Below are 15,422 nucleotides of genomic sequence, written 5' to 3' on the forward strand. Positions count from 1 at the left end.
GAGCAATTTATTTACCTTTCTATGTACACACCTGTACATTACTTCCTTGATAAAACTGGCTAGAGGATAAGAAGAGACTCGACCTTTATTTCCTTATTACCTTATAAAGCATACACACTTGATCAATGTTTGAATAAATCATGTTAAACACTTTACACCTGGAGTGTCATCATTCTTTAACCATCTCAAACTTGTAAAGTAATTTAGATCTTACCTTCAAATCGAGATGAACTACATCATGAGCGTGTAAAAAGCGGACACCTTCTAATATCTGCCTCATGAGTCTTTGAACATCTTTTTCTTTAAAGGCTTCTTCTCTGTCTGCAACACACTGGTCAAAGATTTCACCCCCAGCAGCACTGGAGAAAGACAGAAACACACTTCAGTTATAAAGCAAAAGGGCTCATTAAAAACGAGCCTTTTTGAGTTCTTAACATTTTACGCATTAAGTATCTTCATTTAAAGTATAAGCTGAGGGGCGCCTGGGTGGCTCAGTGGGTTAAAGCCTCTGCCTTCGGCTCATGTCATGATCCCAGGGTCCTGGGATCGAGCCCTGCATCGTGTTCTTTGCTCCGCAGAGAACCTGCTTCCCCCTCTCTCTGCCTACTTGTAATCTCTGTCAAATAAGTAAATAAAATCTTAAAATAAATAAATAAATAAATAAAACCAATTAAAGTATAAGTTGAGTGTCTGTGAACTTCTGTCTACTTGCCTAAATCCATTTTTCTTTTTCAAGTAAAAATATGAAGCTTCTAGTATGATCTAAGATTAACATTTCCAAAGCTAAAGAAAAACATCAGTTTAAGAACTTCAAGAATTAAACATTAATAGTGAAATATACTAACACATTTTCAAGTGAAAATTTCTCTCTTTTTAAGATTTTACTTATTTGAGAGAGAGAGCATGCATGAGCAGGAAGGAGAGAGAGAAGCAGAATCTCCACTGAGCAGAGAGCCAGATGTGGGGCTCCATCCCAAGACCCTGGGATCATGACCTAAGCTGAAGGCAGACTCTTAACCCACTGAGCCACCCAGGCATCCCTCAAGTGAAAATTTCTCAAGATTTTTGATTACAGAATACATAGAAATATTTTTATAAAAAATACAAATAATGAAAATAGAGCAAACAACCTCCAATTAATTAAAGGTCCCTTCTCCAATCCTCCAAAGGGCCACATCTCCTTTTGGTGTACTATTTCTTTCCAGATTAAAAAAACAATTTATATATACACATACACACACACACACATACATACATACATGAAAATATATACTTATTAAATGTACACAAAATATTAGTTGTGTCGATTTTTTCAAAAAACATAAATGGTAAATAAGACACATTCTACTGATGCTGTTCTACAATTTTTTCTTACTTAAACATGTCTTAAGAATCTTTCCTTGATGGTTTTATATTTATCTACCTACCTCATAATTTTGAACTCTTATATCCCTGTGAATAAACCATACCCCTTTGAAGGACATTTACTTTCTTCCTAATTATTCACAATTACAAACAATGTTGTGATAAGAAGGCACATTAGAGTTTCTCCCATGTTTCCTCATGTGCCAAGAGCTCTCAAGTGTAGATACCTAGAACAAAACAGCTGGAGTGAAGGGAACGTGCATTTTAAATTTTAATAGGAAGAGCCTCTCCTCACCAGAAGTTTAATACTGATTTAAACTTTCTTCCAACCTCTAGGCAAAGCATCTCGGTTTGTTTTCCTCCAAATAATTTTGCCATTAAGAGGGAAAAAAATAATCAACATTTAAAAATTTTATTGCTCTTAGGCTGAAAGTCCATACTTAAACATTGTGCTCATACCAAAAAATGGCAGTTCATGTCTTATCTCAAAATGTCCTTTATGTGTGGAAAAAAGAAAAAGACTAGGTTGTTTTCATAAAGTTGCTATAAATTATCATGAAATATAAAACTCCAAACAGCCATGCTGCTGTCAGACCAGAGCTACTTATTAATTGCCTTTCAGTATGGTAACTTAGTTCCTTTTATTCTTTCCTTTTCTGTTACAGCAACCTATTTCCAAATTCTGCCCATATAAGGAAATACCAGAATTAGATAAAAGCATACTTAAGTTTAGCGGAACAGTTGCAGGTGATGAAAGTGAAAGCAAATAATTCATTGGCTGATAAGGTTTTCATTTTGGCTAAACCTATACAACTGATATTTTATTTTGATTATAGTATTAAAAATATGAAAGCATCAAAATAATTTTTATGTATTTAATTGTAAAATGCCCATATATAGGCATGGTTAAAGTAATATACGAGTCATAAGAAAAGAAATGAACAGTCACAACATCATTACAGAGTACATTAACTGCAGCCTTGCTCTACCGTACTCTGTGAAGATGGACTTGATGACCTAAAGCAAGAGTCAGTATGAGCTACTCGGTCCCAAGCAGCTAGAGATACACCATGACGGAACATATGGCCCTCTGCACGTGTACACCACCATTTGCCAGTTACAACTCAGAACTGTCCATGTTCCTCAACTAAAACAGAGAACAGTATTTTGGTTGAAAAATTTTCCCAAACACAATGGAGTCTCCCGGAGTCTCTCAGCTCATTACTACCATTCACAATAAAATTCAATAAAGGTCAATTTACATAAGTGAAAAGATTTAAGAGCAATTTCTTATTACTTCATTCCACTATAAGGGGTACCAATCCTTGCTATAACCCAAGGGTTTCCTTTGTTTTCCCAACAATTTAAGGAGTTTACATAAGCACAGCATACGAAGTACAAAACTACAGTTTCCTGAAAATTTTCAGAGATGTATTTCAAACGCAGACTATCAAAGCCGTAAAGGTTAGCCTTCACTGACAGCAAGACTCGGTCACCCTTCTGATACAATGTGCAATCATCCTGGTTTATATCTGCTGAAATGCAGTTGTATTAGTGAATGGAACTGAACAAAATTATACTAAAGAACAATCTGCAACACTTAAAAGCATCTGTTATGTAGGGTTACCAGGACATAGAAGACTATTTACCAGCCACTTCATAGGAAGTATCTGCCTTCACTTAGAAGCCAGAGAAACACTACAAGTTTTGTTGTGCCCTATCTTTTAACCACAGCAACACTTCCACAACTATGTTATGGTATATTTACTTTAGTAGTGCTTATTTTCCACTACTTTAAAATTACCCAGAAACTGAGAAATTAACTTAATGATGAATTACATATAATTTTTTATCAAAAAAGTTTTTACAAAAACATTAATTCAGGAACTTTGCCCAAAAAATTTTTACACAGAAACTATTTTTATAAAACATATAAAGAACTTTTCATTTCAACGTTCTAGTGGCCCTTAGAAAGTTAAATATCTTTTGATCAACATTTTGCAGATCCATGTATGTACACGATGTTTGCAGTCTAAAAGCAACTGTTTGCCTGGCTGCCTGCACCTAGGCTAGACTCTGACACCAAACATTCCTTTTTCTATCGAAACTAGCATATCCATTTGTACCTGCTTCAAGGCTCAGTTCAGATCTTTCCACCCTCACTCTTCAAAATTAACAAATACCAATCAAATATGTTAGGTGCTGTGCAATGTGCTATGGATATAAAGATAAATTACAAATAAGTATGGGGACGCCTAGATGGCTCAGTTGGTTAAGTCTCAGGTCATGATCGCAGGGTCCTGCGATCGAGCCCCACATGGGGCTGAGCAGGGCGCCTGCTTCTCCTTCTGCCTGCTACTCCCCCTGCTTGTGCATGCTTACGCTGATACATAAATAAATAAAATCTTTAAAATAAAGAAATAAGTATGGCTTATAACTTCAGGTACTAGTGGGAGAGAAAAAAATGAAACATTTTTAAAAATACATATGTATAAATATATGTGCATGTGAAATTATATATCAAGTGATTTCACAATTCAGCAACTGAGCAATTCATTGGAAAGGAGAAAATAAAGCTTATAAAAAATGATATTTATTCTAAGACTTGTAAAAGGAAAAGGAATCCACTAGCTGAAATGGTTAAGAGCACATCCCAGGCAGAGTGTACAAAGTATAAGGGCATGATGGTGTAAAAAATACAGGACATGACTCACTAAAGGTTAAGTACCTACTTCCCCTTTGAGCCAAATGGCAGAGAACTTACCCTTTATCTATAAACAACTAGAAAATGAGCAAAGTATATGAGCCAACTGTTTTCAGACATGAGAACTTAAGCAGTTTGGACCATGATCCCAAAGAAAAGGGACACCAATAAGTAGCCCTACTGTCTGTCTTCCTATTTGGAAATAATTTATGGACTGTGATACAGGGTGGTAGAGAAGCTTAAGCAGAATATGGCAGCCTTGCTAAAATGAAGACACAGACCAGGAGTTTGATGAAGCTAATGAAGTTGGATTTCAAGAGGAGTGACCTATAGAGAAAGATTTCCAGACATGTGCTTAGCTGTATCTTGAAGTCTTAGATAAAATACTAATAAGGGCAAGCATAAGGTGAAACTCTGTAAGGTCAAGCAAAGAATTGCTGGGAAGTTAGAAGCTGAATAATTCCTAGCATTCACAGAGAACAGTATAAGGTATTTCAATCCTGTCCAGTTGAAGTAGACAAATCATGTGAACCACTTGGCAGTTAGCAGGCCCCCCATCCCAGAAGGGCCATACCTTAGTAGTAAGATTAAGTAGCCTCTGAACTGCCCCCAAGAAAGCTGATTTACAAGTGATTTAACTGCCTGTCAAAACAAACGTCATCATTTTTAATGAAAGATCATAAAATCCACTCAATACTGTGACAATCTTAATGTATGGCATCATTCCAAAAATTAAGACATCTGAAAGTGCCACAAATTACAATCCATTCGGGGCACCTGGGTGGCTCGGTGGGTTAAACCCTCTGCCTTTGGTTCAGGTCATGATCCTGGGGTCCTGGGATCAAGCCCTGCATCAGGCTCTCTGCTCAGCGGGGAACCTGCTTCTCTCTCTCTCTCTCTCTCTCTCTCTGCCTATCTGCCTACTTGTGATCTCTGTCTGTCAAATAAATAAATAAAATCTTAAAAATTACAATCCACAACTTACAGGAAAACAATAAAAACAGACCCAGAAATAACAGAGATTATGGAATTGGCAGATAAGGCATTACAAATATACTCAAGGATTTAGAGTAAAATATGACCATAACGAGAGAGATGATGGGTACGAAAAAGGACCAAATGGAACTTCTAGAGATAAAGTATCTAAAATGAAAACTGCTCTGGATGGGCTTTATAGCACTGCAAAGAATCAGTGAATTTTAAGATATAGCAACGGAATTTTAAGACCTAGCAATTCAATCTTTAGAAAGGGGGGAAAAAAAACAAAAACAAAAACAATAGGATCCCAGGGACCTGAGTGACAATATCAAGCAGTTTAACAGATGGTAACTGAAGGAACAAGAGAAGAGAGTTGGGGGGGACACAAATATTTTTTTCAATAATGGCTGAAAAACTCCCAAACTGATAAAAACTATAATTGCAAAGATCCAACCAAGAAGCTCAAAGTAAACCCCAAGCAGAATAAACACAAAGAAAACCAAGGCTCATCATGCTCAAATTTCTGAATTACTGTCTTTAAAAGAGACATTTATAAAGGAATGGAGAAATCAATGCAGACTTCTTGTCATAAACAAAAGGCAAATGACAACTCAATGACATCTTTAAGTGCTGAGAAAAGACAGTGTGTCCAAAATGCACACTGTGGCTGGAAAAGGACTAGCAGGAGAGGAGGTGTAAGTCAGACAGAAAAATAGGAGAGAAGGTCAAAACAATCTGAAACATTCTAGGTAAGGCAATGAGTTAGTATACAACCCTAAATATCTCCCTCCTAGATGCATAAAGCAGCACAACTCATGGGTAAAAGCTCTGGAATCACACACTCCCAGACTGAATCTTGGCTGTTATTTAGTGTGACTTTAGGTTGATTAGTCCTCTGAAATTTTTTCTCATATAAAATCTTGTTCTAAAATTTACAAATAAATCAAGTTGCAGGATACAAAATCAATATACCAAAATCATTTTTTTATACACTAACAATGAACTTTCAGAAAGAGAAATTAAGAAAACAACCCCATTTTCAATGGCATCAGAAAGAATAAAATACTTAGGAATAAATTTAACCAAGAAAGTGAAAGATCTACACAATGAAAACTGTAAGATACTGATGAAAGAAATCAAAGAGGACATAAGTAAGTGGAAAGATATACCATGATCATGGGTTGGAAGAATTAATCCTGTTGAATAGTTCATACTATCCAAGTAATCTACAAATTCAACACAATTCATATCAAAATTCCAATGGCATTTTTCAGAGACACAGAAAAAAAAATCCTAAAATTTGCATGGAACCACAAAAGACCCTGAATAACAAAGGCAATCTTGAGAAACAACAAATCTGGATTTCAAAATATATTTCCAATTTCAAAATAAGTTACTACTCAACCATTAAAAAGAATGAAATCTTGCCTTTGTGACAACACAGATAGACCCTGATATGCTAAGTGAAATGATAAACACCATATAATTTCACTCATATGTGGAATCTTTAAAAAAATGAACAAAACAAAATTCATAGATATAGAGAACATACTGGTAGTAACCAGAGGCTAAGTGGGGAGAGAGGTGGGCAAAAATGAGTGAAGAGGGCCAATTATATGAAGATGGATAGTAACTAGACTTTCAGTATTGATCACTTTGTAGTACACACACGTCAAGTCAAATTTTGTACGCCTGAAGTTTACATAATGTTATAAACCAATTTTACCTCTAATACAAAAAGTTTCTTGTGAAAAAACTGTGGGTGTGTGTGTATGTGTGTATTAAAGCTACAGCAATAAAAACAGTATGGTATTGGCATAAAAAGATAGATTAATGGAACAGAAATAGAAAGCCCAGAAATAAAACTATGCATAGATGGTCAATTAACTAATGAAAAAGGATATACAATATCCAAGAATATACAATAGAGAAAGGACAGTCTCTTCAATGAATGTTTTTTTTTTTTTAAACTGGATAGCTACACGTAAAAGAATGAAACAGGATGCTTACCTCATATCATGCACAAAAGCCAACTCAAAATAGATTAAAGATTTGAATATAAGACATGAATATAAAACTCCTATGAAAAAACATAAGCTGTAAGCTGCTTGACATCAGTCTTGGCAATTTTCTTGGTTTGACAACAAAAGCAAAGATAAACAAGTGGGACTACATCAAATTAAAAAGTTTCTGCTCAGCAAAGGAAACCATCAACAAAATGGAAAGCAATGTATGGAATGGAAGAAAATATTTGCAAATCATGTATCTGATAAGGGCTTAATATCCAAAGTATATAAAGAACTTATACAACCAATGTGATTTTAAAAATGGGTTGAGAAACTAAACAGACCATTTTTCCAAAGAAGACATATAAATGTTCAACAGGTGCATGAAAATGTTCTCAATATCACTAATCATCCAGGGAATGGCAAATCAAAACCACAACTGGGTATAATCTCATACCTGTTAGGATGGCTATCATCACAGAGACAAGTGTTGGCAAAGATGCAGAGAAAAGGGAATCCATGGGCACTGCTAATGGGAATGTAAATTGGTGCAGCCACTATGAAAACAGTATGGGGGGGCACCAGGGTGGCTCAGATGCTTAAGAGCCTGCCTTTGGCTCCGGTCATGATCCCAGAGTCCTGGGATCAAGCCCTGCATCTGGCTCCCTGCTTCTCCCTCTCCTTCTATTGCTCCCCCCTGCTTGTGCTCTCTCGCTCTGTCAAATAAATAAAATCTTAAAAAAAGAAAAAAGAAAAGGAAAGGAAAGAAAAGACAGTATGGAGTTCATCAACAGAACTTCCATATGACCTAGCAATCCCACTTCTGGGTATATATACAAAAGAAATGAAAACAGAATCTCAAAAAGATTAACACTCCCCTCTTAACTGAAGTATCAATGAATGGAAGAATGGACAAAGAAGATGTGTTATACATAAAATGGAATATTATTCAACCATTTTAATATATTCCACATATATATGGAATCTAAAAAAGCAAAGCTCCTAGAAACAGAGACTAGACTGGTGGTTACCAGTGGGTGGGGAGGTGGAGGAAAAGGAGATATTGGTCAAAGGGCACTAACTTGCAGTTACAAGACAAGTAAGTTCTGGAAATTTAATGTATAGCATGGTGGTGATAGTTACTAATATTATATACTCGAAAGTTGCTGAGATAGTAAATCTTAAATGTTCTTACCCATCCCCCCCTCTCCCCCAAAAGGTAATTATATACCTTGATGCAGGTGTTAACTAATGCTGTGATGGTAATCATCACACAATACATAAGGGTATCGAATCAACACATTCTACACCTCAGACTTACAAAATGTTTTATGTAATTATATCTCAATAAACCTGAAAATTTTTTAAAAAAATAGAACAGAGAATGTATATACAGCACGTGAATACTTTCTATAAAGCTGGCTGAAAGACTTAGCATAGTGCCTGGCACACACAGTCACTTCTTACACGACCAGGACACTTTGTTCCCACAGCAACTAGCAAGCATTTCTGGTTAAACACCAACATCACTGTAATCATTTATATTTCCTTCACTAAGCCTGTAGCATGGAGAGGGCAGAGGCTGTGCTGTTCTTACTTTCATACTTTTTTACTTTTATACCACTTTTATACTATTAGCACCTGGTGCATATGGCAGGTACTTAAGTGTATGCGAAATGTATTAGTGACGTGGGGATCATAAACCTGCCTGTTTCCCTCAAAACAATCTACTGATGTGGCTGAGAATTTTGATACCTCAATATCCAAAAGCATATTTCTAAGACTTTCTCTTCATACAAAAAGTAGAATACAAATATTTTTAGACAGATCATATTGATGTGTGGTCCTGAAACCATGATCACTAAATCAACAGAAGCCACCAAAGATTTCTAAGCAAGGGAATGATATTACCACATCTATGTCTTAGTAACCTACCAGAAGTCTGTGGAACATCCTAGAATTGAAGCCAGAGTGATCAACCAAGAAGCTATTCAGAGTCCATCAGAGACCCAACAGAGAGGAGAAACAGCAGGTACCAAGAAAAAGGAACGCAAGGATGAGGTTTAAGTGAAAAACTTGGTAATTTATTATTTACAAGCTTTTAAAGGAGATAAGGGAAAGGAGGAGAGTCAAGGTTTCAGTCCTGAGCTATGAAATAAATGGGGAATAACAATGGAAATGGGGAACAGAAGAAAAACAGGCATTATCAGGGCAATGCAGGGGAGCCCACATATTCATATCCTGAATTGATAACGATGTGTGGCTGGATACAGAGAGACGCAGTCGGAACTTAGAAGGCCCAGGGCTGGAGACAAAGATTTGGAAATAATCACTATAAATAATAGCTGAAGCCACACAGGTTGTTATCAGAGTAAATGCACAGAATATAAATGCACGACAAGAACACCGCTAACGAACTCTGGGGAGCACTTGTATTCACACGGCAGAAGCAGGGTGAAAGTCTGTGACAGATTTAAAAGAAAAAAGAAGAAAAAAGAGAGAGACCCTGAAAGCCAAGAAAGAAGACATTTCAAGAAAGAAGGTATAATACAACAAAGGGTTTACAGAGAGTAAGAAGTGGAGTGAGCGCTGAAAAGAGGAGACAGATTTTGGCAAACGGTTTGGGAAGAGCAGGTGCGGCAGCGGAGAGTCATGGTGCACTGGCCCGCGCGGCACATGCAAGGATTGGCAGAGAGCGACACGGACGAGGTGAGGAAAGCTGTAAACACAGCCTGCTCCTTTAGAGAGTATGGCAGGAAAGGACAAAGCAAGCCAGGACCATGGTTTAAAGACAGTCAAAACTGAGGAAAAGGAATTTTAGGATAAGAGAGACAGCCACACTGGAAGACAAGGGCAGAGCACCGCCTTGGAAGAGGGGCTGAAAAGCTGAGAGAGGTCAGTGAACTCACCTTAAAACAAAACTACGGCCCTAGAAAAGAAGAGAGTTAAAAAGCACAAATTAAGGTCTTAGCCTCAGAGTTAAGCAGTGGAAACTTCAGATAGAAGCGAAGGGGTGAGGGATGCTGCGGGAGAGTGCCTGCCAGCCTTTATTCTCTCCAGGAAGGGGACAAAGGGCCAGGTGTCTCAGAAAAGATGGGAAGCAGGTGATGTAGTGAGTGTGTTAACGGTTTTGAATAGATCCTGAGATCCTGGGCGAGGGGGGGGGCACATTAAAAGAACGAGAGATTAGGTAAAGAACTACCCAAGGACAGCGAAAGCTCATCTGAGACTGGGAGAAAGAAGGAAATAACGTGAGGTGCTGGCGAGAGACTAGCAGAACTAGCCACGGAAGAAAAGGGAATCACAAAAAGGAAGTGAGTTTGGAGCCAGCAGAAAGACCGGGAGACCTGGGAAGAGCCCAGGATTAAAGGCAGAAGAGCAGGTTTGGTGGGAACAGGAGAGGAATGAGATCTGGTCGGAGAGTAGCATTTCACAGTCTTTTCTAGATCAAATTCCAGTCATGCCTTGATCCTCTCCAAAACAAACTGGAAACCAAAATCTAGGTAGGCAGGGGATTTATAAATGAGATTCCTAGACCAACTTTTTTTTAAGTTAGAAAACTTTATTCAGATATGATCCACATATACTACATTTGTTAACCATCCCATCATTTTAAATATTTTTATTAAAAATACCCTATGTGAAACACATTTTATAATTTCTCTAGAAGGGATTCCTATAAGTGAAATTACTGAATTAAAATTTATAAACACAATGCTCTTGAATTACATTATCAAGAGGAAGCCACTATTTTAGCCATCTAGAATTTGCTTTCTACAAACTTCCAAATTTTTTAAGAATACTATACATTTGTAATGTTTTTTTAACAATATTTTTTTAAAAATCTATGTTGAAACATTTATATCCACCTTAGCTTTTTAAATGATTGCACAGTAATTCACTTTGTGACATTATCACTTATTTAACCAATGAGCCCTTTCTATTAAACAATTAGGTTATTTCTTTTTTTGTTACATTAAAAAAACCTTCACTGAATATTTTCTAACACATCTTTGCTCAACTGCCCCATTATTTCCTTGTGGAAAAATATGTAAGTGAAATTGCTGGATTAAAGACTGTTCATCATCGTCGTTGTTTTCAGTTTTTGATACACAACTCCAGTCTGTCCTCCAGAAAAGTTGCACCAATTAATATTCCCACCTGTAGCATAAATCAGATGTTTCAACCCACGAACATCACTTTTTCTTTATGATCTCTGCCACTCTTGTAAGGGGAAATATTTTTAAATTTACATTATATAATTTCTAAGAATCAATATTTTTCATATACATATAGGCCATTTATATATATGTACATCTATGTGGAATTTCCCTTCATATCTGTTAAAAAGAAAAGCATAGGCCCAACCTGGTGTCACCAAATCAACAAATCACCAAACTAGAGCTTCATATCTAACCTAATTACAGTTTCAACCTCCCCTAAAAGTATAAGTCTTTTTTTTTTTTTAAGATTATTTATTTATTTATTTATTTGACAGAAATCACAAGTAGGCAGAGAGTAAGGCAGAGAGAGAGAGAGAGAGAGAGAGAGAGAGAGAGAGGAAAGCAGCCTCCCCACCGAGCAGAGAGCCCGATGCAAGGCCCAGTCCCAGGACCTTGAGATCATGACCTGACCTGAAGGCAGAGGCTTAACCCACTGAGCCACCCAGGTGCCCCTAGAAGTATAAGTCTTAACCAGTCAATCAGAAAATTTCTGACCAGCATCAGCAAGGAATCTCACATGGGCCCTATCCATCCCCCAAAAAGAAGATGAGGTAATCCACCAAATAAGACTCCCTGCCCTCCCCTTAAGGGAAGGTGATGTTGCCTGAAACAATCCTTTTTCCCCCTCTTTTGCTAATAACTTCTTGCCACACGCTCCTTCCTAGAAAACCTGTCCACTTTGTACAACTTGGAGCTGCCCTCCACTTGCTAGAATCGCTTAATAAAGCTGATCAGATTTTCAATTTTACTTGGTTGAAATTTTAACATATCCTTTGTCCATTGTTTTTAAACTGGGAGGTTCACGTTTGTGTGTAATTTGTACTATCTAGTTACAGAGTAAATAAATTTTAAGCATTTTGGATGAACAGAAAACTATTCTCCCTGAGCTTGTCTTTTCATTTTGTATTTCTTGATGTAGTTATGACTTTTATATGTATTCCAATCTATCAATCATTTCCTTTAGTAGGAGAAGCAGAGAGGGAAAATGGATTTCTTAAGAAGAAAAAACTGTCCATTTTCTGAAGCTGTTTCCTTACAGTCCCTACTTACTCAAATGAAAACATGGTATGAATCAAACAATTGTTTCTGAAAGGAAGGAGAATATTAACTCAGACTATATGAACATGTAAGAGACTGTGAAATGTCTCTTATTTTAATATTACCTTGGTATCACTTAGTTTCTGAAGAGTGCCTTTAATAAGAACACAAGAGAACTTTACTATCAGAAGAATTTCATTAAAGAATGAAAATAAAAAATCTAATATACATGCATTCTTATTAATTTGGTATTTTCCAAATTAACAAGAGAAACACATGAAAAAGTTCTGGAAAATCTTCAGATTTCCAGGGCTAGGCTACAATACATATCACAGATGACTAGCATCCTATGAAGTATGGACTGTCTAACAAACTCTAAGGAAAATAATACTTACTATTCGAGAACTAAGATCATTTCTGATGGCGTTTCATAGACTTCATGTAAATTAATGACCCAAGGATTGTCCTGTGCTAGTTCAAGAACAGCAATCTCATGAATTATTTCCATCCGACAATCTTGACCTTTTCTTCTTTTTCTCATGAACTTTGCTGCAAATTCTTTTCCAGAATCTTTCTTTATGCATTTCCTCACCACTGCAAATTTCCCCCTAGAATTAAAGAAAAACATTCCCTGTTAAACTTGACAACTTTCTAGAGATGGTAAATTTTCATAAAATTTCCAAATATTCATCAGTGGATAATCAAATTCAGACCATATTCAATCACAAATGCAGGACTACCACTTAGGAATTTAATAGGTACAGCTCTAATCAAATAAAATGTAACTGGTAAACCTGCAAAATTACTTCTGAATAGAGAATAACCGCATATTAAAGTAAATATTTTTTGCAGTTATACAATTTATTTTTTTACATTTATACATAAGAATGATTTGAATCTTGAAAAAAGGTATTAGGCTTGTTAAGAGAAACTGGTTATCAGAATTTCTGAAAGAACTGAATTGACTAATACTATATTGCCTTTCAAAACTACAAAAGTTAGGGATCTCATTTATATATTTCAACTACAGCATCAGTTGGAACTGTCTCATTTTCCTATAAAGAGAGATACAACAAGCATCATTTTGATACACTACACTATCATCTGTTATTAAACTAATAAGGAAGTCACAGGGGAGTGAGTGTAACAAACTAAGCAAATTAAGGCTATGAGTTCTGGAATTAGATGTGGGTTTGAATCCCAGAAACAGCTCTGCAGCCCACTTGGGCAATTCATTATACCTTTCAAATCTCATCTTCCTTATCTGTAAAAGAGGACACACCAGAATCCACTTGACAGGGTTGTGTAAGAATTCAACCATATAATACATAGCAATTGCTCAACAAGGGATTTGTCACAAAGTAAGTGCTAAATAAAAAGCTATTAGTCAAACAAATCATTAATTTGTGATAGTCATCACCCAAAATACCCAATCTTTAAGTTGGAAGGCAGCTTAGGAATCAGTTTTTGTTTTTGGGTGTTTTTTTTTTTTTTTTCCTTTTTTTAACCTACTGCCAGTATCAGTGTCTTCTTTCAAACTGTGAGGTTGTTTCTTCCACTCTTGGGTGCATATTATTTTAAAAAGATTTTCATCACAAGCCTAAAGTGAAGGGCTGTTGAGTCTGGGCTTTTTGCTGAGCAGTACAGAAAGACCTTTCTCTTCCAAATGCAAATCTATTGGGTATTGATGGAAGCTGGGATCTGTTAACTGCCACTCCCTTTTCCCATTTTTTTTTTTTTAAGATTTTATTTATTTATTTTATTTTATTTTATTTTATTTTATTTATTTGAGAGAGATGGAGAGAGAAAGAGTACAAGTGGGGTGGGGCAGGAACAGAGGGAGCGGGAGAAGCTGGCTCCCCACTGAGCAGAGAGCTCCATCCCAGGACCCTGGGATCACAACCTGAGCTCTCACACGTCCCTTTTTCCAATTTTCAATCATTCCTTATCCCCATAAAGGTTCTGAAGACTTTCTCATTATTCTAGATTTGGACCCAGAATTCTAGACTATTGATGTAATTTTGAGTACTAATTTTTCCTTCCTAGCTGCTGTTAACCACAAGTATATTTTTCATGCACTTTATACTTTTGTAACCCCCACTAATAAAAATGTTAAAGGATATATGCTTACGTATAACTGTGAACTTAGTTGCTCACATAAGTAACAATCTACCTAACAGCACCCTTGTTCAGATCAAAGTTCTTTCTGTTCACAAAAATGTGAAAGACGTTTATAGATGCTTAGAGGGATTAAATCATAAACCTATTCATCACAGACTAATGCCTTTTATTTTACTCCGCAAAATCATTAGACTAACATCTCTATCAAGTTTTAAAAGATTCCTGATGACTTTTGAGTTCTTTTGAGAAAAAAAATCATAGATATTAAAAGAATCAGGGGCGTCTGGGTGGCTCAGTTGGTTAAGCATCTGCCTTCAGCTCAGGTCATGGTCTCAGGGTTCTGGGATCAAGCCCCACATTGGGCTCCATAGGTTTTCTTTGTTCTACAGTACTCAAAATTACATCAATAGTCTAGAATTCTGGGTCCAAATCTAGAATAATGAGAAAGTCTTCAGAACCTTTATGGGGATAAGGAATGATTGGGGTCTGCTTCTCCCTCTCCCTCTGCCCCTCACTTGTGCTCTCTCTCTAATAAATAAAATCTTTAAGAAAAAAATAAGAAGAATCAAATTATTACTATGTCAGAAGTTTCAAAAGAGAAAAAGAGAGAAAGTTTCATTTATAAAAAACAGGCCAACATATATAATTGACAGGAAGTATATTCCTGGTAATTTAGAAATGACTCTGCTGAACTGCTTTGAATATACTCTTCCATCACATACACAAATGTTCACTGTTCACACACTTAACATTCCAGGCAATACAGTACTCTGCATTAAGTAAAATACAACTTCATATCTAGCCTGAATGTGTATTTTTGAATAGATGGGAAGACAGATGACTCAAAAAAGAAAGGGATTCAGACACATGCAAACCTACAAACTCTGGGAGCCCTTTTACAGAAAAGTTATTGCTAAATTCCAGAACCAGAGGCAAATACAGGAAAGGGACCCATATTCAATTCGACATCTGGAGCCACACAACCAC

The 15,422-nt window shown here is 36.4% G+C and overlaps 1 protein-coding gene across 1 annotated transcript in view; it reads right to left on the minus strand.

The window, feature by feature from the left end:
- Positions 1 to 15,422, minus strand: part of STK17A (serine/threonine kinase 17a) — a 41,172-nt gene that overhangs the window by 17,676 nt on the left and 8,074 nt on the right. Inside the window, exons 2-3 of the mRNA XM_032305361.1 lie at positions 12,710 to 12,922; positions 215 to 359 (exon numbers count right to left, since the gene is read on the minus strand). Of these exons, the coding sequence (XP_032161252.1) occupies positions 215 to 359; positions 12,710 to 12,922 (358 nt within the window). The remainder of the gene's footprint in view (positions 1 to 214; positions 360 to 12,709; positions 12,923 to 15,422) is intronic.

The sequence above is a fragment of the Mustela erminea genome, chromosome 11 (genome assembly GCF_009829155.1).
Source record: "Mustela erminea isolate mMusErm1 chromosome 11, mMusErm1.Pri, whole genome shotgun sequence".
NCBI classification, from domain to species: Eukaryota; Metazoa; Chordata; class Mammalia; order Carnivora; family Mustelidae; genus Mustela; species Mustela erminea.